A 25115-nucleotide genomic window follows, 5' to 3' on the forward strand; every position below is an offset into this window, starting at 1 on the left:
AAAACCTTTTGTTCGTTCCTTTTCTTCACCCTGTTTGACATTCAAGAAACCCAACCCTAACCACAACACATACTCGTCTTCTGACTTGTCTTATGGAAGTGATAAAGACATTTAAAAACAGATGAACTGTGTTATTCACGGTTATTGGAGAAAATCCTCCGTTGGACAGGAAATGTTCCACAAATCGAAATAACTGGGACAATCTTTTAGACATGGAACATTTATTTTAGCACAACACAAAGTCCAAATCATCTGCACATTGTCTCTGTCACTGACACTTACACGGTCACTCGCCCTGAAACTGAAACTAACACTCACTAACATACACACATGCTCTTTCACTGTAGCGGCCTCCAGAGAGACTCTTTGCATCACACCGTGGCAACATGAACCATAAAACATGCAGGGCTGCAGAGGAAAGCGTTCCTTTGGCAGAAACCTTCTAGGTTTTCCAAATGTTGTTAAAGTGAGCTATTTTTTTGTACCCAGTTTGAACACTTTCCAGCTCTTGTGTGGGCGGTTCTTGAAACTTCCAGGATTGTGTTGTAAAATCCAACTTCCCATTCATATAAAATCAGAAAATAGTAGAAATGTTAGAAAATCAGCAGAGTGTAAAAACCCCTGTTGGAACAGATGAGATCTGATAAACCCGTGAGTGTTTAGGGGGAAATGTATCCAATCAGAATACCATAGACAAAAGTGGGACCACTGGTTGGTCAATGTGGGGGCTCAGAGGGGAAATGTTATACATACAAGAAGGGGGCAAGCCCTGATGAAGACCTCTATGGTGGAAACATGTTGGCTTGTTTAAGGATTTGATCATAATAATAAAGGCCTTTTAAGTTTCTCATTGTACATCTTTCATGCTTAGAGTCCCTGGTTTGGAGTCCAGCGCTTTAATGACAATGTTTACCTTTGTACAGAGGGCGATTCCAGAGTCTGTTGGGGCCATAGGCAAAAATAATTTGGGGGGCCTCCAACCAGCGTTCATCACCATCATGTTTTCCAGAGTACCGGCAATTACTCCTCTTCCTTCCTGTTTCTTTATTTCTTGTCTATGGACGGACATTTTAGGCCACCGCTTTGGTTTAAGTTTGTGAGCCCTCAGGAGCCTCCTACTGGTCTGGGGCCCCAAGCAGTTGCTAGCCTTGCCTGTCAACAAGCAGCGTCTCTGCCTCTATATCAACGCTACATGTTATTTGACGTAGCCACGTTATCAAGTAAGGAGCGGAGTAGAACACGCTGGCAAGCAGAAAACAATAAGAAGCAGCTTCATTATGTGCACAAGGATTGCACCAGTTGCTCACTCGCTGGTTATGTGATATAAAGTCATCACCCTTTCCAGCTAGCGGTGAATTTTCCCTGACATTTCCCTTTGATTTCACATATAACCTCAAGCCACTTCATGCAGACTTTTCACAAAGGGGCAGAAAGTATGAGTTAGAAATAGAGTTCAGAAAATTTGGGAGATTTGTTAATATAGCAAGAGAGTGTTTCTTACTTATGTGATGAAAATACTCAAATATTAAACTGCATCATCATTACAGAAGCACATGTAGAGGAGACACATAATGTCAACAAACTGAGTACCAATGTCAGATAGCATGTATCTTAAGATGGTTAATAACATCAGCCATGATGGTGATCGTACAGACAATGTGAGGCACTGTGTGAGTAAAAACAGAACAAGACTGTGTTGGATTGCATTAATTTACTGTTATTTGTCTAAAGCTGATCTCATCTGACTAAATTTACTTGATTTATCTGAAATGTTTCCGTTCAAAGCGCCTGCTGAGCTTTTTTGGTTCATTTCTCAAACCAGTTTTTCCGCAATAATAAAAATAAATTCATAAAGGGCGTGAGGAAAAAAACATAAGTCATATCCTTTTCCATTTGCTTTTCTTACTGTCTTTGAGGAAAATGAATGGGATTTAAATCCTCAAGAGAGTGACCTCATGATGCTTTTGGTCGCGTCTATCAAGTCAGCAGACTACAGGGGAGAAGACGGGGGGAGGTCACTGAATCCCTGCCAAACGTCTCTGGTTAAACTGCATCAAAACAAAGGAGCCACATGAAGGCTGTTTCTGTGGGTCAGCGATGGAGGACAGAGAGGAGCACACATGTTAAGTGCATAGAGCACTCCGGGTCTCACTACATAACCATCTGGAGCTGGGAGTGTGTTTAGGCTGAGCTGTGGTTCCCCTGACAGAGGAGCGCTCCGGTGCCAGTAAAAACCCAATTTCAGAGGGTTCTGCTGGAGCTGTGCTGAGTTCACTCGCTGCTCATCTGGCATCAATTAGGCCTGCATGAAAACATGAAGCATGGGCCGACTGAGCTCAGAGTGAGGGGGACATCTTTGTTCACGTATACTCGAGACACACAGATAACCTCTGAGCGACTCAAACAACTTAAAAAGCAAGAGGGGACGTCAAGGTCGCATGTTGGAGTGTTTAGCACAATTATCTCAGGAACATTCAGAGTTCAGTTCTGCGAAAGACGTCGAGTCCGTTTCCCGACCTGGAACATGTTGAAAAAAAGCAAACCAGGAAGTTCAGCTTCACAAAGCCTGAGGACCCTCTATGGGGGTGTGAGCACTTTAGGAGTGTTGGTAAAATAAACTGAGAGAAGGCTGTGGGGCGGAGGGACTATGTTGAAACTCAAAAAAAAACAAAAAAAAACTAATTTGCATGGAAAGTTTACAGAAGAAATAACTTGCCAAAATCATTCCATGCAAATCCAAAGTTCAAATCCACTCCAGGGTTGCTGAACTTGAACTACCATTGTGCATCTGCACACCTCCACATTGCATGTTTACACTCGATAGAAATGAACATTATTGATTAATTTAACATACTGGGTTAGCTAATCTGGTGCTGATGAGCTGAGGGATGATTTTTAAAACGTGCTCATCCTTATTGGGTTTATTTACCAGCCTTTTTCTTGGTAGTAATTTTGTGTTTTTTTCATGAGTCAACCAGTGGATATTACACAAACAAGATGCACGTTAATAAATGAGCTTTAGAAGTGCAGGTAGATGCACTTTGTAAGACAGAGTCTGTGTATCTGATCCCCCTGTGTTTGAACTTTGCACTAAGCTTAGCTAACTGGCTGCATCATTTCTACCTTAGCGATCAATCTCTAAAATTAAACTCTCTAAACTGACCTTTAATCTGCATTAAGGAGTTTCATTTTGGGTGAAAATCTTCTTCTTTAAGGTGAGGCGATTCTCAAACATTTTCCATTACTGATCTTATATAATCCATGTCAAGCCTGCTCCCTGTGTTGATGAAGCTCTCTCTCTAACAGACAGACTCTCATCAAACAGAAATGTTCTCATTTCCTTGCGTCCTTCCTTTTGGATATCCACTCTCTCAAATCAGTTTGAGCACAACTTTTGTACACAAAAACCTCCAAACTGCATCATTGAAGTCTTTTTTTTTCTTTTTTTTTCAGAAAAGCGTGTAATCTGGGCCCCAAAGACGGTTACCCATCATGCCACATTGACAGTAAAGTGCATGCTGTATTTACCTTTATATCCGAGCACGGCGACAGCGATGGTGAGGAGAGTACACAGCACGTAAAGCAGAGCTATGGAGGTCTTCAGCGCCCATTCATTCTTACACTTGGTGCACTGGGTGGCCTCCTGGATCCCTGTTTTAAAAAGAATACAATATCAGTCAGAACATGTCGCTGCATATTGTACATTTTTCTCCAGCTGAAAGGTCTTAAAAGGACATGTTGGTAGAATTTGGTGTTATCTAGGGACTCTCCACGTCCAGGAGTTCCACATCTGGACAAACAGGCCTGGAGTCAACATTAAAGAGTCGTGCAGTTCCCTCAGGGCCCGGGTAGTGAAGGGGCAGGGGACACAAAAACAATCCCCCCCACAGACTTGTTTACACTCAGTGACATGCTTATTTTCCTGAACTCAGCTTTCACTCAGCAAACTTCCTCCTCTTTATCCTTCATTCCTCTCTCGTGTGTACAAAGATTCCAAAAACACAAGACTCACTAAAAGTCAAGGAGGTATAATGTACTTTAGTGCAATAACTCATGCTGCCTCTTTTTATATCTGCACATTTTAGTTCTTCTTTTACCGAGTCAGTTGACTCTGGAGTCGGACTAAAAGGCCTCAGCAAGTGGGGACACTTATGTTATATGTTTTTTCCAAGGATATCTTGCATGACAGATGAGTGGCGAGATCCTCAGCGCTGACGGGAACACAGCTGCGTTTCATTTTCAATTCAGGAAGTGTGTGTGTGGAAAGGTTGGATTGGGAGGGGAGGGAAGGGGGGGGGGTTTGGTTTTTCATGCACCTGGAATGAGGCTTACTTCACATTCGCTATATGGAGAAACAACTCTTATTCAACAGGGCGACACAAAGAGTGCAATACACGACTATCCCAATCAGAAAGTCGGTAAATCACATGACTGTCGTTCATCAACCTGTAAAGAGTTTAGACCATTCCGTGCCAAAGACTTCACCACACATCCACTTCAAGTGCTTTTTAAACGATGAGGTAACACTTTGATAAATTAGAACGGCAGCTCTGATGGTCTTGTCGAGGTCTCAGTGGGAGATTTGATGCCAAAGTTAACAAACGACTCGCTCTTATTGGTGTGAAGGGATCGTTAATGACCACTGACTGTTAGAGCTCCGTTAAACACCACGTCCAGTTGGAAGGGAGGTCTCCTCGGCTAGTCGGTGGGAAAGATGGATTTAATATAAGAGCACAGGCAAGTGCTGCAAAAAAACATTTAATGTAACACTTAAAAGGTTTTAATAATATGGCCAATATGGCCGACCGATCATCGCTCCCATTTTTGTTCTGTTTTTGGTATCAACCAACTCAGGAGGGAAACATGAGGCTTTAAGCTGCTAAACGTCCCTATATTCTCACCAGCTGGTTGCTAACTTTCTCCACCTGGTGTCTGGTGCTGAACAGGTCATGTACAGAGGGATTTAAGGGCTTTTTCACAGAAGACACTTCTTTAAGATGACTTCTTTGGGAAAAATAATAATAATGTGATGCTCCAACTAAAGGCATAACCATCATTTCTCGGGCTAAACAAACTGTCCACTACTTAACTTTTAGACCTAAGAAATCTGTAAAAAAAAAAAATGCATGTGTTGAACATGTGTTCCCAGGAATGACAATGTAGAAGTCAATACGTTTCATCACAGCCTCACAGAAAGCAAGATATCTTTTTATAAGTCATCAGGTGGGAAAACATTATATTTAACAGAGATGGAAAGAAAGAGTCAATATGAGGATAAAAAAATATGTGGGATCAGAAGAACAAAATCCCTATGGATTGATGCACACCTGAAAATGACCTCAGCATTAAGAAGGTGGAGATGGTTATCCTCCAGTCCACATCATGCAAAGAGCCTCACCGGGCTCCTTAACGCACATGTCTGAAAGAGATTTGTCTTTAAAAGCTCGGCCCGAGCTCTGGCTGCGGAGAAGGTGACTTCACACAAAGTGGCTCACACAGCTGTGCATTAGACATCAGGACCGAAGCCTTCCCTGTAAGCGGACAGGTGCACTCTGGGAGTACAGCCACGATAATTGATTGCACGTCTGAATCATTCATAACTGCACACATGTTTGAAGTGCCACCTCACCGCATGCTTCCACAATAAAGCAAACACATCAGTTCATCAGCTCACAGTAATCAAAGCACTGCAGCTCAAATCGGCTGATGCAATCCAAACACGCCACCAGTGTTTACAAATCTACTGCGCTGTAGTTACACCAAAACACTCTGTAAGACATGAAATATGACACGGACTAACGGCTTTTCCATTTCAGTGCACACTTGACTGATGAGCTTCAGATGCACGGGGGAAGAAAGTGGAGAATTTTTGCGTTGGCTGTCAAACATGGAGGACACCTGGCATAACACGAAACACATGGCGGACGACTCGACAACAAAGGAGAGAGTTCAGTTTCACAGCTCCTCTTTGAGCACGCAGGGAGAACAGACATGAACTGGAGCAGCTGTGATCTCTTCAACAGCCCGAGTGTCGACACACCACTGGGCTGCTGAAGGCTCGATCGGGGGTCACGACCTGCTTGCTGTTCAATTCCCAGTGGGTCACTTCCTGGATGAAGAGGACAGATAAGGAGAAGAGACAGATGCTGGACTGCTGAGCAAGGCTTGAAGATATTATTGGGGTTTTTTTTACATAATGGTCCTGTCTCTTCAATATTATGCTTTTAGACGTCTAAATATATCGGTGCATCATCAGCGTAAGTGGTGATAAGAGTAAACTTCACTAAAAGTGAGTAACCACATACCTGAGACTTCTGGTTTTATCCAGGCTAAACTTGGTTCACAAGTAGGGTTAGTCAGCATTTCAATGACTACAATTTGATGTCCAGCAGGTCCTTATTATGCACCGAGACGTAAACATTGAAATTATGTTGAAGGCATGGTTGATTGGAGGTTGTAAAGATTTTGATCCGGCCAGCTCCTGCAATTATTTTGGGTAGGGAGTTTAAAAAAAACAGACGGACTTCTTTTTTTGGCTTTGGCTTTTTAAACCACACTGTTGCACATGTATGCTTTAACTCAGGCTGTTTTCTCGTCAGCAGGAACAGACGCTAAACTCTGGGCATCACATACCCATGTAAAATGGGTAATATATTAGAGAATCAAAAAGGTTTTTACTCCAAATTTGAGATGATTATAAAACCAAAAATCCTCTTGAAGTATCACAGAATCACCTAGAAGAAGACATTTCTGCAAATTCCTTTGCTGACATGCAAAAGGTTTAACACTGACATAGTTTCAATAAATATTCAAAATGATGAATAAGAGAACTGGACGCAGGCTGTGGAAACACTGACCTCCTTGTTCACAGTTTAACATCAGAGACTCAGTTTCCTTTAGTTTGGCTGAATCAGACACTGATTCGTCATCTTTCCCTGTCGCCTGCACAGTCAGACACAGTCGAATCCAATCAACCACAACCGCAGGAACAACCTTCGGCCAGGCTGCTCGGACCACAAAACTTTTACTGCTCGGCAAAACAAAAGGGATGCTCGAAAGACAAAGACCCCAAAGGAAAATCTACAGGGCACTGGGGTTTTTTAGAAATGTGAATGGGTTCTTTTGTCATTGTGTGTTTTGACAGGATAAAGTTACCCATTGTTCCTGCAAAACCTCAATGATGAGAATATATCCGGAGAGTGTCCACCTTAATGAAATTTGTCTCCAAGCTTGTGTCTCTCATCGGCCTTATTTCTTAGAACAAAGGACTACACCAACATCGTCTTTTTTAAATCTCACCATAACCATTCATTCTCCCCTGACAGGCAAAAACTATGTCCACAGTATTGCACATTGATACACGGGCCCAGCTCATTAAAAACAATGTTTATTTACTGTAAATAGCAGCGGGGACGCTATAGTAACGGATGAGAACACAAAGCTGTGAGCTGAGGTCACACAAACTGTGATCTGGATCCCTGCCTTGCCTAACACTCACTCAACCCCTTTCCAGGAACCGGAGAGCGGAGTCCTCCAGGAGGGCAATCAGAGAAGCATGCCGGGCACGAAAACACAAAGAGAGGAGAGAAAGAGGAATCAGAAGTAGACCACGAAAGCTGTGGTTTATGAAAAGGTATCAGAACAGGAAAACAATACGTCAACGGGTGTTCAAAATCAAACAGAGCGAAAAAAGAAAGAGATTTGGAAATAGGTTAGGTCTGGTGAAAGATCATGATTTACAGAGAATAGGTACATAAGTTGAGCTTATGGAAACACTTTGATCTGTGGTGATTCTAGAGTCTTTTGGGGCCCTGGGCAAAAATCTATTGGGGGCGCCTCCAACCCGCATTCATCACCATTTTGTCTGCCAGCCAACGCTTACTCCTCTTCCTCTGTTTTCTCTCCTATAGAAGGATACTTCCTCTTTTGTGACTTGTATTGACAAACTTTGGTTTCCACATCAAAACTGCATCAAAGAGAGAGAGAGAGAGAGAGAGAGAGAGCGAGAGAGAGAGAGAGAGGGAGAGAGAGAGCGAGAGAGACAGAGAGAGAGAGAGAGAGAGAGAGAGAGCGAGCGAGCGAGAGAGAGAGAGAGAGAGAGAGCGAGAGAGGGAGAGCGAGAGAGACAGAGAGAGAGAGAGAGAGAGCGAGAGAGAGAGAGAGAGAGAGAGAGAGGGAGAGAGACAGAGAGACAGAGAGAGAGAGAGAGAGAGAGAGAGAGCGAGCGAGCGAGAGAGAGAGAGAGAGAGAGAGAGCGAGAGAGCGAGCGAGCGAGAGAGAGAGAGAGAGAGAGAGAGAGAGAGAGAGCGAGAGAGAGAGAGAGAGAGAGAGAGAGAGCGAGAGAGAGAGAGAGAGAGAGGGAGAGAGAGAGAGAGCGAGAGAGACAGAGAGAGAGAGAGAGAGAGAGCGAGCGAGCGAGAGAGAGAGAGAGAGAGAGAGAGTCCATGTAGGGGTTAAGGTGGAGGTCAATGGGTCAAACAGACACATTTCAACAAGCACTGGAGTTTGTGTTTCGTAGCTGAGCCTGGACTTGAATCTATTCTTTACTTGGATATCATGACTAGTTTACATAACATCAATTGCATAAAGCACAAAGATATTTTACCCACTAAGATCTTTCACTTAACCAAACCAATAAGTGTTGTGCCTAAAGCAGATGAAATCGGAACATTTCACATAATTAACCTCATTTGACGTGTATGCCTTTTGCTGTTTTCCCCTGAGCTCTTTAATGGTCTTGTTTTTCATTTTTGGAGTCATTTCGTCCAAGCTATTCTCTCATTGATGGATGAGGATTTGAGGCTTTGTTGCAGCAAAGAGAACAATAAGGGGAATTAAGGGCACAGTGTGATGATGATGTACTTGAGCCAAAGAGTTAAATAAAGGTCACATTTCTTCATCCAAAAGACGGTTATCCCAACATCTTTTCTGGTTGTGAAAATGTCCAGAAAAAGCCCAGGGGGCTCTCAATAAATACTACAATAACAAAAGATGACCTCGAGGCTATAGCGGGGAATCATGGGAGTTCTCTCTGCTCCTCCCCCCCACCATAATTTACATGACGTTTTTTTTATCAAAGCAGCACATACAGCAACAGTTACGGCAGCTTTCAGAAGCTTCCTCATGTAGCGGTCTTTGACGTAACATCCGGTGTTTCCACGGCGACGACGTACATTCTGTCTGTCATGGCGGCCGCCTCGACAAGACGCGTCCGTTACAACTTTAAAATGACGGATTTCTCTGGCTTTGATAACTGTTGAAAATAGCAAAGATCTCTTCTGTTTGCGTTCACATAAACAGCTCCTCCTGGAACTATCAGGAACTTTTCAGGAGTTTTTCTACAAGCGTGAGAGCCTCAGTAGATTCAGTCTGTGTCATAACCAGTCAAAACTTCTCACAGTATGTTTAAAGGGAGAACATGCTGAGCACGATCCAAAGCTCAGAGCTGCTCTATCGCTGTGGAGGTCCTGGCTGCATTCATTGTTGCTCCACCTAATAACTGAGTTTTTAACAGCTCGGAGAATTGACTCCATCTCATGGCGTGCCCACTGCGCTCACTTCCAGGCTTTACCTGCCAATGACGCAAGCAGAGGAAGTGCAGAAGAAGGGCCAAGGGGTTCTGAGTTCATGGGATGGCTCAGGGGGCCCTGCTGGAAACCGACACCATCTCGGCTCCGTGTGTGGCCTTATTTAGGCTCCATCTTTTTTATTACATGTGATGGAAACCATACGCCTCCATCGCATGACACAGGCGGGCGCACGGTGCTCGTGGTTTTAAGTGAATGAAGGAGGTGTGAGAGGAGGAGTGAAGACAGGCAGGACAAGCGCCAAATACTCAGTCGCAACGAGGGTGAATCTAGCGGAAAGAAATGAAAGGTGAGAAAAACGAGCGCGGGAGGGGAAGAAAAATGATATGAAGTTCAGGGAGGTGGAGCGGAAGCAGTGACGGACGAGCTCTTCAGAGCCGCCAGCAAGCCGTGTCACGACGAACGCAGCGGGCCAAGAACCTCCGAGGGTCTGTGACACGGGCCAAGGTCGTCCACGTCAAAATGGGAATGAGAGAAGAAAAGCGGGGGCCATTTTTGACAGGAAATCTTTGGCTGAGCTGTTGCACGTCCAACTAAAAAGGCATTGTCAAATTATGAGGCAACCAAGATTGCAGCGTCCAGCAGCTCTCCCAGGCTCCGACTGTCTGCCGCCTCGCCGTGGGGGAGGCGAGGGCGGAACTTTTCTTTCCACATAAACAACTGATTGGTGTGTCACATCTCCTCTGATGCAGTGACAGGTTTATGAGCTGCATTAGAATGCGAATTAGAGAAACAATACTTTTTTAAAATTTATTAGTTGTGTTTGGGCAGCCAGTCTTGTTGTAATGTCAAATTTGACAGGATTCTGAGCATCGCTTTTTATTGGAAGACAATCATTTTCCTGCTGGAAAAAACACACTGACAAAAAAAAAAAAACCATCTCAAATGAACAAGTCGGGGCCGCCTGTAGCCTAGTGGTTAGTGCGCGCATGTAAAGAGCTGTAGTCCTCCAGGCGGGCAGCCCGGGTTTGGGTAGTAAATGTGTTTCAGTTGCTCGTTAACACATTGGATTTACAGTGAGAAGCATGCACGAGCAGCCACCTTGTTTTAGCTGTTTTGGGTCTCCACCACTATTGGAAGTAGCTGGCTTTTTAGTAAATCCTCCACAATGCTCATAAATAAGGAACCTGGACATAAGGCCCCCCGAGACTGGATCAGTCGGCCATGACCAAAACAATAAGCTGAAAGACGCTAGAAGTCCATGCAGAGCTAAAAGATCTTCATTCACACACACACAGAGCAGACGAACTGCCCACTTCTCATCCTACCATAATGACATCTCACCAACTCGTATTAAAGGTCGACAAATAAACATTTCAAAATGGTTTTCAGATGAGCTGCGGCAGGACAGGCACGCAGGCGGCGGCATCCGCAGCTTCACCCGACATGCAGCCCGGCCCCCCCCCCCATCATCCCAGAGGCCCTGCTTGACTCTGCACAGGCTCAGGGCTCGTTGTAGTTACACAAACAGGTCGTCTTTCCAGAAAACTACATCAACAATGGAGTGGGGAGCGGGAATGGACTTACTCAGCTGAGGGATTTGGGGCCCACGGAGCAACTTGGGTTTTAGTTACAAAGCAAAACATTGGAGCTGAAGCACCCCAAAGACGTGTAGCGCTATAGGTTTGTGCGCTTCTTTTCTGTGTGTGTGTGTGTGTGTGTGTGTGTGTGTGTGTGTGTGTATGTGTGTGTTTGTGGCCCACTGGTTAATGACCATCACATTAGCATCCAGAATTTGATAGCTGCCTACCCTCAACTTTGAAGGAAATAGAAAACCATCAGCAAAAGAGAAAAAGTGAGTTCAAAGTGAGAATGAGCGACGGCAGGACAAGAAAAACAAAAAGTAAAAACTGAATCCATTGAAAACAAGTTCAAAGGCTGTTTGTCTGCCGTCAGCTGCTGTCAACTACAAGAAATGATCAGATAGATGGTGCTGCACTTCACAATAAATCTAATTTAGTTGTATTTAATCGTATTATTTCAAAATGAACATAAAAAAAACCAGAAAAGCTCAAATTCTCTAATTCTCTTTCCAGAGCTTCCCCACAGTTTTGGTTCTTGGCTCCACGATCTTGGTCTCGGTCTCCAAAGCCTCATCTGATCGATGTCAACACTCCGAGGTCAGGACTCCCACACTGACGGTTTCAGATGCCACTCAAAATGTGAACACCAGTGCAAAGACCCCCAGGGCTGGCAGAGCCCGGGTAAGTACGTCAAAGGAAAACAAACAGATAGAGGTCGACAGTCGGAGAAAACCAGAAATCAAATAAATAGGATGACGTTTCTCTCTGATGAGCAGCTGGGATAATAAAACAGAAAATGTTAGTCAAGGCATTGAAATCTGCCTCTCTCTGTGTTGTTACAGGATCGCCTTTTGATTCTACCTCCTACAGCCATGAACCGCACTCTGGTTGTGGTAAAAAGAGACGGTGTACTTCTGCACGCAAGTATACGCGACTTAATGTTGAGTTTAATCGCACAGCTGAAGAGAGACAGGAAATGTTGGGAGGAGAGAGACGGGGATGGCATGCAGCAAAGGGACGAGGTCGGATTCAAACCCAGGGCTAGTGTTGTAGTCAAGACCACAGTAACCAAGACTGAGACATACCCGAGACCAGGGTGCTCAGAGACCGAGGCAAGACCAAGACCAAGGCAGGGTGAGATAAAGACCAAGACCGTAAATATTTAAAAAATCATCATCTTGTGTGCAGCGCATTTAGACCGTTACACCAGGAAGGTTGCAGCTGCAGCCAGGGGAACATTTTTGCATTATCAATGAATTGAAGTTATTCGTTCTTATAGAAAGGTGCGTTTTCCTTCTTAACACAGTAAAGACGATGAAAAATAGCCAATCAGTGTTGGTCTTGATTTAAAATCCGAGACCGAGACAAGACTGGGTAAAGACGCTTTAGAGACCAAGACCTTCAAATTGTGCCGATCTCAAGTACTACAACACAACCCAGGACCTCTACGATGAGGACTAATAGCCCGTTTACATGGGGCATGCAGCATAACCGACAGGCCATCCAGCGCCCCGGTATGTTGACATTTTTAGTTTTATCGATCTAGATTGTATTTCAAGCCCAGGCTACCGTTAGAGTTCATGTCCTGCTGAAACAAGTGTCTGTAATGTACTGAACTACATATCCTGCTCTGCTGAGATGGTGCAGGATAACAACCAGAAGCACATTAAAGAGCTGTGCGGAGGCCGTTCCAACATCAGCCGAACTCATCAATACGTTTAGCCACATCCGACGCTGACTCGGCTGTGTGGACATGCAGAGGACAGAGCTACACTGAAGGATTTCTTTCTGACTTGTTGGTTTCTGCTGTGGTGTCACGTGTGGGTAATGGCGGTATACCATTATGGTCATTGTGGAGAGAGGCACGTTGTGATTAAAGGGTTACTTGTAATAAGACGCTCTATCATTTACCAGCAGCTCAGAGAGAACATGGAGTGCTGTAAAATGTAAAAACCCACTGTGGTCTGATTGCTTTCAGGTTTGTAAAAGGACTTGAAGATTTCTGCATGTAGGCCATATATGTTTCTATGACGGTGAGGACGGCCTGCTGCTACATTTTGAAAGAGTATGCAGCGCTGAGAAAGTCGGAGCCTCAGAATGGAAACTAAGAAATGACGATCCCTCGGGTGATTTGCTTGGCATTATAATTCATATTGAAGAATGAAAGCCAACCACATGCTGAGAAAAAATCAGCGAGACCAACAAAAAAAAAAATGCAAAAGGGAACAGGTTTAAAGGCGAATGAGCCGCTCTCTGAGGTGGGTAACAATGGAAATGTCTTCTGTTATGCAGCGTCACGGGTATTCGAGTTCCTTCTGGGTGGCCCGCCACGTCTGCGGTCGGATGCGGAGGTGTGGTCTGACAGTTTGAAAGACAACAAGCGTCTTCCCTTCACCGCTGGTCGAGAAGAAGAAGAAGAAGAGGAAGAAGAGGACGTTTTTCTGGCAAAATCTGCTCACACAGACTTTCTCCAGACGCCAGTGAAACGCTCGTCTGTACGTCAGAGCAGCCGAGATGAAGCATCGACAGGCAGGAGGATCTGTCTGAGAATTAAACAGAGGCAATACCACTCACTGAAGGCTGTAATCAACACCAATTGCATTAAAAGACTCTACTGTTTGTGTTGGCTTATTTAGACTGAGGTTCGGGAGGGGATACTCCTCTCTGCTGAAACGGTGTCATCAGGGACCAGAGTGATTATTTCATTTCTCCAAACTGTAAGTTCTGATGACAAAGAAAACTTCTGATCAAACTGCTACTTTGCAGCTTTTCCTGCAATCTGTGCTTCATGCTGAATCAGACTGCTGAATGTGGCTGAAGCATTTTCTCATCCCGTGTTTCATTCTGTCAATAAGCAAAACTATTTATTCTACGCCCAGATACAAAACAAAACCTTCAGAAGATACATTTGAATGCAAGGAAACATAAAGTTTGGTATGATTATGCTTGCATTTCATTCATATTTACATCCCACATCTATTTCTGTAAAGACTCAGAAGTAACTACAGGAATCTCAAAAATGGCATAAAATGTGTTCAACATAAGATTTTGTACTCTGAGTACGCTCTACACAAACTATTGTTGATTTGATCAGTGTGAACACAAATGTACTGTGCTCATAGCGGACTCAGGTACTGTGCCAGAGTCCGCTTTAAGAGGTGGTCTCGGTCCGCGAGAGATGTAAACGCAAGTGTGCTCAAACGAGGAAGTGGACCGCCATGTGATGTAATTCGCATACTGCCACCTGCTGTATGGGACTGTGTACAAATACAAAGTGTACTCTGTTGGGGAACGTTGTTGCTAATGTGAACGCAGACCAGCGGGGGCAGACGGGACTCTTCTTCCATACATGGCAAGCTGGAAGCACTCGATACATGGAGCCTCTGAATAAAGACACAAACTCTACAGGTTCTGCGATGTTTTTACTCAAAGTGGAACAACCTAATCCAATCGGGAGTGTGATTTATGGAAGAACAACGGAAATATTCTGTAGCTTATCCATTCAGTAATGTGTTAATTAAACATATGCATGCATGAAAAGCTTTGTGCAGAGCCGGGAAAGGTGCCACAAAATGAATTCTGCACGCAGTCTTAGCCTCACGTGGAAAATGTGATAGTCATTATGAATCTGACAGAGTTTTGGAGCTGAGCTCTGTTCCTCTACGCTTCAACTCCCCTCTGCAAACCAGGAAGCAGTAGGTTGATCTTGGCAACCGTCAGTCTTATTTTTTCCCTCTTTCATTAGCATGTTGGACTGTAAAAAAAAAAAATGGATTTAAGAGTTTTATGACTTACCCTAAAAGAGGAAAAGTTAGAATTCCCAAATTCATTGTTAAAGAATGCCCCTGTGTTCTGAAAGCTTTCAGTGACTTACAAACATGAAGGTCTTCAGTTTGTATTACTATAGTGTGATGTTGTGTGTTAATGTATGGCACACACACACACACACACACACACACACACACACACACACACACACACACACACACACATGTCGGAATATAAATGTCAAATCTAATGTTCCCTGCAGAACAAAGAGCTGCAGCATGCCAAATCTAACACAAGCGTTTTCTCTGGAGGAGTAAAATGACCACAGGTGAATCAGAGCACCTTCTGCTTTTCTTTAATTTAATTTCCAATCAATGACTCAGACCCCCCCTGTTTAAACAATCCCTTAAAGGCACTTACAATGGGGCCACATATACTGAACTCCAGTAACACTCCCCTGACATCTGCATGTGGGTCACATCAAGGACACCACGACTGTTACAGTGTGTGAGAGCAGCATGGGGACGGCGACGGGCTCTGCTGCTTTCCCTCACTCTTTCAGGCTAGTCAGGAAAGTCACTGACACTTGGATGATCTCAAGCCAGATTGAAAATAGCAGCTAACGACCAGCACATGTGTTTCTCTGGCACAAAGCATCGCCGTAAGACGCCTGCTCTTTGCATCTATTGCCCGGAGTCATGTTACTTCTGTTTTATTCGGTCTAATGTAGACGTAACAGCGAGAGAAAGAGGAAGGTGGGGGTGGAAAAACGTGGACAGAAGTTTACAGAATCTCTCAAACAGTGATGTTTAAACCAAAGAAAACAGAGCTGGGGTTTCCACTACCTGTATTTCAGTCATCTACCTAAGTGGGTTATCTACTTATTTTACATGTCTCAGTTGTTGTTTTGATAAAGTTTGATAAATCTATATAAAACAGAAAGACATGAAAAACCTGTTTGATTCATAGATTTGGGAAAGTGAATGTGCAAGTTCTGCAGAGCTCTTGCATGCATAGGACAAAAACTAAGTTTTTTACAGTTTGTCAAATATGTCAAAATATATACACGAATAATGTAAATTATTATGAGAATTGGCTTTTCACTTAAATCTAAAATCATGTATTTTTAGGCCCCTAAACCCCTCCTGACATTGACACTGTAAAAAGTCTGTATAGCCATTTTCACATATGCACTCCGGATAATATCTAGGTATTTACAGGAGGACTTCTCCGGAGATTCTCCCGACCTAGCCGTTCACATATGCTCCTCACAGCGGGGGACTATTCCTGTCAGAGGGGAGGGGCCGCGGGGGATTTCCCGACGTAAGACGTAAATAAACAACACGGAAGTAGCGGCCGGAGCAACAGAGTCCGCTACACGACGCTATAATGAGAATATTTGCCTTTATATCAACGCTATGTGTAATCCAATGGAATGACAACATCCACGAAAGAGAGGAGAGCAACATACTGACGAACAGAAAACTTAATGCAGCCGTTTAATTACGTGAACATGGTCGCGGGCAGACACTTTAGCCGGTCACTGTATATAAACGTCATTCTCTTTCCATTGGCTCAAATTTAAAATCTCCGGAGTATATTCAGCCGCGTTCAGACATCAGCTCACTCGGATATTCTGCGGACAAAATACGAGGGGTCTGGCCAGATAAACTCCGGGTAAAGTTTGCGCGAAAAATGCGGCTGTTTGCGTTCACACATAGCCTAAAGAACCTCCGGGTAGCCAAATCTCCAGAGTTTTTCAGGAGATTTTCCGTATGTGTGAAAAGGGTTTATGGTGAAGGCGTTAGCAAAATGTAGCTCAAGTGCACATCAACCAGGCATGGATCAAATTTAGTAACCATTTAGAGTTGCATTTCTCTTCATCTTGAACAAACAGGCCTAATATTCAGTCTCATTTTAGTTCTGTTTTGATCTTTTTCACACATTTAAAATAAAATCTGAGCAGCTAAAGGCTTCGCTATGGCTGCATATTTTTGCTTTAAAGGTAGCAAAATGTTTAAAACCTCTGAAGCAACTGCAGAATAAAGTGCTGCAAGTTATTTATTTTACATTACACCGAGTAATTTGACTCTGTGTGACCTTGATCATTGAAGTTTAAGCATAAAGAGACTGCCTATTTACAGACTGACCCATGCCTGTGTTGTGGTATACAAAAAATGCACTCACAGAAAATGATGTAAAATCTTAATTTACAAGTTATTGCTGTAAAGTTGAAACAACATTTCTGGGTTAAATTTATCCTCAAGCATCAGAGAGCATGCGTGTTAATGCCCTTTACTTCTTTCCTTCTACTGCGTCCTTCTTCCAAGATAAGTTGAAATGCAAAGAAAAAGAATAATGGGTTCATAAAGTTCCCGTGTGATCTGCTGCCATTTCTCCGTTCGGCTGCTTTCCTTCACTTTCAGACGTCTCTGTGGGATTCCACGCTGACAGGGTTGAATTATAGCGGAGATAAGAAGTTTGTCTAAATATCTGAGAGCAGAGTCTGAAACACTGCAGCTCAAAACAGATCATTTAAAAAAAAAAAAAACTAAATATGTGAGTGTAGAGAAAAGGTGTGCAGCTTGTGGTTGAGTTGAACAGTTCCAGCTGGATCTTATCATAAAACCTCCTTTTCTTTATCGCCCACCATCAAACACATCTCCTCACAAAGAGCTCCTCTCATGCTCCTACATACCCATCCATACACGTCCTGTTCGTCTCCAACAGCCGGCTGCGTCTCCTCCACCTTCTCCCACTTCCTTTTCACTCCCTTCCCCGTCTCCTGGAATAAAATACCCTCCTGCCCAGCGCCCCCCTGCTCTTTAAGCTCATCCTGCATATTGGTGTTATCTCTCCTCCTCTGTGTCTGGGAGTGTGAGGTTCTCCTTAAAACCAGATACGAGTAAATCCCTCATCCCTGGTCTGTACATCATCTGTGTTTATATCGTCCAGGCTTTGGTTTTTACAGCCTGCTCTAAGATATTTACGTGAACTTTCCTCTCCCTGTACAGAGATAATGAGACGTGAGCCTGACATGAGAAACTGAGACGTGGAGCCGGTTTTCTGTGAGAAACTGGCTAATGTCTGACTTCAAATTTTGAATCACATTTCTGGGTACCTCGTCGAAATTATATTTCTAGTGTTGGCCATTTTGTTTTCTTTTTGCAGAAAAACTCCCCTGGGATGGTAAACGGTAATAGTTATTTTCTAATCTTCTGACTACTCAAGGTGCTTTTTACACCGCAAGTCACACCTTATAAATTCACACACTGATGGTAGAAGCTGCTGTGTAAAGTGATCATCAGAAGTAACTAATCCATTCACACACATTCACACACTGTGTGGAGCAACTTGGGGTTAAGTGTCTTTGCCCAAGGAAACATCGGACATGTGGCTGCAGGAGCTGGGGATCGAACCCCTGACCTTCCAGTTGAGAGAAAACGCTACAAACTGAGCCACGGCCGCCCCAGACTTTGGGATGAATTTGATTGGATCATTAGCTTCAACAAAGCTTTTGAATTGAGAGTGCAGGATGAGTTATCAGACATTTGAAACCATTTACAGGAAGAGGAAATACGTTTTCTTTTATGTACAAATACTCAGATATAACCTAAAAAAATGTAAACACTAAATGGAAGTAATTAGTCAACAAGCACCAGGTTCTTGCAAAAACATCTACCAACAGGTGTTAAGAGTAGAAAATAATGTAGTTCATCCATGGAACACAGCTAAGTTAACTTTACTTTTTATATCTTGGGATTGTATGTTATTACAGCGTAGCTTTGGAAGTTAATGATTTCCCCAGAGATTATGAATAAAACACAAGACAACAGTGATGTCTACTCCAGAAGCCAACTTTTACTTCCTTATATTTACCAGACGAGCTTAGAAGTCAAAGACAAAGCTGTTTTACTGCAGGTCTGCTCCCTCTTAGCAGGTGACTTCAGTAAGTGTTTTTCCATCTCTGTCTGCTGTCTACAGGTGTTTCACCTGCTGTGTCTGTCTGTTTCTACTGAAGCTCATTTTAACAGAGGTCACTTAACTCAACCCGACTCTAACTGCTTTAAGTCCTTGGGAGCAGCCGAATCAAGCTAGGCCTTTTAAAGAAGCAATCAGTAAGATATCTACTGAATGAAATGATAAAGTGACCTCACTATATGATCAGATATTAAGGAAACATGTTGAAGTGCTTCTCTGACAACAATGCAGCAGCCAGTATGTCCTCCTTCTAAGTTCAGATTCTGGTCCTGAATGCTCTGGATTTGTTTGGACCAGAGAAGGTAGGCTGTTTTAAGGCTCCCCTACACGGCCGTTTTGGACGCCCCCTCGGTTTGCCAGATATGAGACCAGTTATCAGGTCAGGAGAGAGGTTAGAATGCAGAAAGGTTTACAGACTGATGCAGAGCTGGCTAAACACTGAAGCTTCAGTGTCCACCACATGGCAACCTGCGTGAGCATCGACTAGAGAAGAGGGGACGGCGGGGGGAGACAGCTCTCCACAATGTTTTGAATTTGGACTGCAGTACCCGTTTTAGACACTAGGTGTCAGAGTTACATATTGCTCCTTTAAGTCTATATGGTAACATTTAAAGCTAAAATGTGCATCCAACTTATATAGCCTATAGAAATCTGAGTTGTGTATTAAAGTCCAATAATCATACCATTTGTCGGTCATTAAAGTTGTTATGACAGGATGCAATGTGATTAAATGGAAATAAGAGTAATGATCTTTGAGAACCACATGAAAGAAAATGTCGACATTAGAAAGAAAGAGAGCAGGAAAGTCAATACAGAGTAGAAAAATATCTCCCACGCTGAAAAAGTATCTCCATGAATGATCCATTCTGGCTGTCAAGTCTCAAGGCTAAAGGAAATTCTTTGACAGCGGTTTTGCAGACGGAGAAGAACCCCTTTCTACACTCAGCTAAAGGATTAAGTGATCAAAACCTACAAAGCAATTGTAGGAAAGAACTTTGAGGCAATATTTGAGAAACCACAACACAAAACTGTCGAAAAGGCCAAGAACCCACAGCAAAGTGCAAAAAAATCCCCATCAGACATTGGGAATAACACGCTGTAAAGTATCACATGACAGCGAGTATTAAATGTGTCAGGGTCTGGATAGTCATGTCAGTGTAACCATGTTTGATTCCATGTTAACCAGGATGGATGAGGTGGTGGTTGAGGTGTCATTGTGTCCACAGCTGAAGGTGGTTGAGAAGCCCGGGGAATGCTCTCTGCCCAGAGAAACCCAACCGACCGAACCGAGGCCCGTCTGTGCTGACACAGCTGGTCCCAGGCACAGACAGCCCAACACCATGCTCGGCTCCAGGAATGTTCTGGGGCTCGTTGGAGAAACCATAACAAGTGCAGGAAATAGATTAGTGCACTCTGGGTTCCACACCCGCCGCAAAGCTCCTGAGTCCTGCCACACTGAACCCACATGTGTGGGAACAGAAGACTCAGCAGCAGAGGGAGTAAGACCCCGATCCAGACATGGGTGTAGATCCCAAGAGGACCGGTTCTACGGAGCAATCAAGGCTCTGTTATTTCATGGACTGGACCTGACTCCAACATGCAGACCAAAATGCAAATCCAGTAAAAAAACTTGCAAAGCCTAACGGAGAGTATTAAATCCAAAAAACATTTTCATGGACTACAATGCCTCTTACATTCAAACTCCCGGTTTCATATTCTTTTATGTTCATTTAGAAAATCAAAGTCAATCCAGACCCCATTGACATGTGTTTGTAACCACTACATCATAAATTAAGATAGAAGAAAGGCCACCGTCTATCTTCATTTCATGTTTGACTTGCTAGCTAACATACTATCATGCCTAAAACAAATTATTCCTTTGAGCAAGCGGAATAATGTCCCTTCTTGTTCTTTTGAACTGAGAAGCAATTGACATAATGACACTAATCAATCAAAAGCATACCTGTCAAAGTCAGAAAACTCCATCACTGTGTCAGACTTTAAAGATCCCATATTCTGCCCTTTTTGGGGTTCGTATATTTCATCTATGTACCTACTTTTGTACGTTCACAATAGCTAAAGTCAGAAAAAAGTGTCTGTTTTCATGTACTGCTCCTCCTTGCTCCCTCTCCGCTCTGAGTCCGTCAGCTACGCTCTGCTGAGCCCCCACTGTTAGACACCACGTGGGCCAAGTCTGCTCTGATTGGTCTGCCGATCCGCTCTGTCGTTATTGGTCAGTTGCTCAGCACGCTTCTCGGAAATGTCCCGCCTCTTTTACCATATTGGGAACGCAGCCACTGGCTCCGTCCGAGGGTAGCATAAACAAAAACGGGCGTGCAACATGAGCTGAGGGCTTGCCACAACAAGCCAATGGACTTAGATCAGTGATCTCACACTGACAATGACGTCGGACTGACACATTTTTATCGAGGGGGGCTAGAACCGAGCGTTACATGCGGCTAATGCTACAGCTAACAGGAGGATGTAGGAGAAGCCGCGTTTCCGCGGACTTTGAATTTTTTCACATAGATGTGCCTAAACATGCACAGGACACTTGGAAAACACACTAAAGAGCATATAAAACCAGAAAAAGCAGAATATGGGATCTTTAATGCTAACACTGATGTGGTGCCACCGGCTTTTTGCGAACATTAGCCGACATTTTCTGCTGGAAGTGAGCTCTTGATTTTCATAGCTCATCGTGTCCCTGAACCTGTGTGCTTTAGCTGTGAGCTGTCTACATGTACAGAGAAGGGGATCCAAACTTATAAAAGCATGCAGGATCAAATGGACAGAGTAGCTTAAGTCGCTTTTGATTCAGGTCGACTGAAGCTATGCGGTTGAGAAACACTTTACTGAATAAATGACACCAAGTTAAGTACGTTAATCAATTTTTTCCAGTTAATCTCATTTGTAATTGCACAAACTTTCCAGCTAATGACCCCCAAAATAACGGTGCCAGGGACTGGGGACCCCCACTTTCCCTGGAGGTGCAAAGCATGCAAAGTATTTCAGGCAAGAAGTAGGCATAAAGAGGAAGTGGCATCTACAGCAAGAGTCATACAGTACATGATGATTTGACTTTTTGGACTCTTGTTTGTTGAAGTTCACCAGATATGAATCTAACGCTACACCTGATATGATCACCTGATCATGGAGAACATTTCATTTTTCTAACTGAGGTTTTGTAGATGTGTGCAGGACTTCATTTCCACCTGTATTTCTCTTCTTTAATAAAGACCTGCCTCAAGGTTTATATAACGTTTTTTTATGACAGGAGGATTTTTGGTTTGAATCCGGCAAATCATGACTGCCAATTCTCCGATTATAATACCTGCTCTAAAGAGGTTGTACGAGTCCAGTGAAAGTTGGGGTAGATTTCTGTTTTTATTCTAACAGCCTTCTTATGTCAACCCCCCACTGAAGAAAAAATACGATTGAACCTTGAGCACTGTGGAAGCTATTTCAGCCTGGCTTCAACCTGGCAGGAAGAGGGATGGGATTACCATATGAACTCACTCGGTGATGTGTGTGTGTGTGTGTGTGTGTGTGTGCTCTGCATTTCCAGGTATATACAAACCAGTGGAAAAATGTGTAAGTGTATCTTTGTAAATAAACATGATGTATGCCGTCCTGAAGTGTTTCTGTAAAATGAAGAATCACAAACAATCCTTATAAAATTAAGTTAGCTTGTGCGTTCGTGTTTCCCCATTGTGCTGTTTTTTTATGTGTCTTTTTTGCAAGTCAGCAAAAAAAGGAAACAAACGCCCCAAAGGTGCTTTTAAAGGTATTTCAACAACATGCTCCCTACAGTATGTGTTTCAGACACACATATTGATTTCACACAGTTGTTCCTGATGTCAGTCTGTTCTCGTGGATGAATTAAAGCCGAAGCAGTGAAGGCACAGAACGAAAAGCGTTGCCAGATTGGGATGAGTGCATCAACTCTTGGAAGTGAAGCAGTCGGAGATGAGTCCCGTAAACATTCTTCCCGGAACATGAAGGCAGCTATCAGACCATATGGTTTTTCATTGCTCCTTATCTTTCCTTACTCGTTTTTTAAAGAGAAAACTTAGAAGCACAAGAAAAAAACCTCAAACCTCTTCATTGTCTCTGAGAACTTCAGTTAATGCTCTAAAGCACGCTGAAAAAGACCAAAGTATTTCTGCAGGCTTAAGCAAATTAACTACAACCCGTGTAATCTTTACAATGCTGGGGTCCATTTTCCAGTGAGGTATGGAAAACAACTTTCAGCTGCTTCAAACTACTTTAGACTTTTCTGTCAGCACTTACCTCCTCTCTTTGTCATGAGTGCACAATCAAAATGTTTTTTTTTGACCAGAGAAGATAGTCGGTTTTAACGGCCGTTTTGGACGCCCCTCGGTTTGCCAGATATGAGACCAGTTATCAGGTCAAACCAACAGGTGTTGCAGCGATGGAAGCAGGCGAGAGAACTGGTTCAGATAGAAGTGATTGTACCCGACCTAAAAAGCCTCTGCATGTTTCTAACAAGCTCCACGGGCAGAAACGTGCTCAAACTAGGATCAATATTGGAGATGCTTTTGAAAAATAGCATCTCCAATAAACGCAGAAAGGTTTACAGACCGATGCAGAGCTGGCTAAACACTGAAGCGCCATAGTTGGGCTTCAAAACCGCTAGCCCTCTACAGGAAATGAAATGAGTTCCATTCTCTCTCAGAGTCAACATCTTCCTAGGAAATACAGACATTTTAGAAAATGGTCAGCAGCGTGCAAAATACTGTAGGTGAAATATGTACGTGAATAAAAAAGCAAAGCAACTGGAATTCGTCTTCTTTTTTTAAATTCCAGATGTTCACTTCTTCTAACCAGCAGGATTGTGAAGTACGTGTTCCCTGTTCCTGTTTAAAATCATCCTCTTCTGAGCTCAGCTTTGACTTATGTCAACAGTTTAAAAAGTCTCCTCACTCTCCTAGGAGACTGCAATGAATTACAGCAAAACATGCAGAGAGGAAATAACTGCTTGGGTCCCCCTGAGTACTGACATTACAGCGCTAATAGTGGAAGAATGAGCATTTGTGATAGTTTGCATGAATACTGCTCTATTTCAAAACAAAGCCTCTGGAGCACAGAGAGACGGCCCCTCGGAGCCGGCCCCTCCAAACAGCTGCCGTGTCCCTGAGAGGGTCGACAGCACTCAGCTCGGAGTTCAGCAGCGCTCGCTTCCCCGATGTCAAGAGTTCATTTGAATTAAGTGTGCTGGATTTGGCTCCTCTCCCTCTCTAATCAAATCCATGAGCGGGACTCACATGCGCTCACAGAGAAAGACAAACAGGATGCCTCTACTCGGATGACTCGAATCAAAGAGATTGTGTTTTAACCCAGTTGGACGTCGTCTCTTCTTGTTCTTTGTAGCCTTGCATCTCGCACACTCGTGGGACTCATGCCGAACTTTATTTGAATGAGTAATCCTGCAGCGATACCAAGAGAAACAGAGAAACAACAAGAGAAACAACAAGAGAAACAGAGTCTCCTGATCCCAAATCAAAGATAAATCAAGTGGAGCACGCGCTCCGTCTCTAAGGAGATAAGTAATGATGTGTTTCAGTGTGTGTCACACTGTTTGCTCTTTGTGTTTCCTTCTTCATCCAAACATACACTTGATGGAAATCTTACTGTTGAGAAGAAAAACCCGACAGCAGCACTTGGGAGGGGTACTCAGAGAAACTGATCTCCATTAGTGATGGTGCATCATTACGCTCATCCACTGTCCCGTGTTTTTTACGGTATCTTCCTGGAGCCCACCCAATTGTGTCTTTGAAAAGCAAAACCCCTCCCAGAAGTTGCACTAAAAGGTGACTGTCCTACACTTTGGAAAACTTTTTTTTAACATTTAAAAAAAAAAAAAAGGATTTATTTTACATATTTAAAATACATTTAAAATCATCGTTGTTAGACTAGCAGTTCAATGCTGCTCGCTGCCTTCAATGCGACATATTGCTCATTCACCAGGTAATCATTCATCTCATTATGCGGGACGCAAGGCAAGTGATGCACAGAGCGGGACACCTGGCCGCCCTGTTGGAGGTCAAAATTTTAAATGTGGGTGACGACGCTTTTGAGCATTTTAATTCCCATCACTCTTGTCTTCTTCTTCTTGTTCACTATCAATGCAAAACTCTGGGAAACTTTCTGAAAATGTTGAAGAAAAAACGTTTTCTTGTTTTAAGCTACACAACAATAGCGCATGAGTACAGTATCTCAGCAAACCAAATAC

General features: G+C 43.4%; 1 protein-coding gene across 1 annotated transcript in view; it reads right to left on the reverse strand.

The window, feature by feature from the left end:
* LOC132993975 (collectin-12-like) overlaps positions 1-25115 on the reverse strand; it is a 33005-nt gene that overhangs the window by 5958 nt on the left and 1932 nt on the right. Inside the window, exon 3 of the mRNA XM_061064010.1 lies at positions 3529-3651. Coding sequence (XP_060919993.1) covers positions 3529-3651 — 123 coding nt within the window. The remainder of the gene's footprint in view (positions 1-3528; positions 3652-25115) is intronic.

Source organism: Labrus mixtus, chromosome 19, assembly GCF_963584025.1.
Source record: "Labrus mixtus chromosome 19, fLabMix1.1, whole genome shotgun sequence".
NCBI classification, from domain to species: domain Eukaryota; kingdom Metazoa; phylum Chordata; class Actinopteri; order Labriformes; family Labridae; genus Labrus; species Labrus mixtus.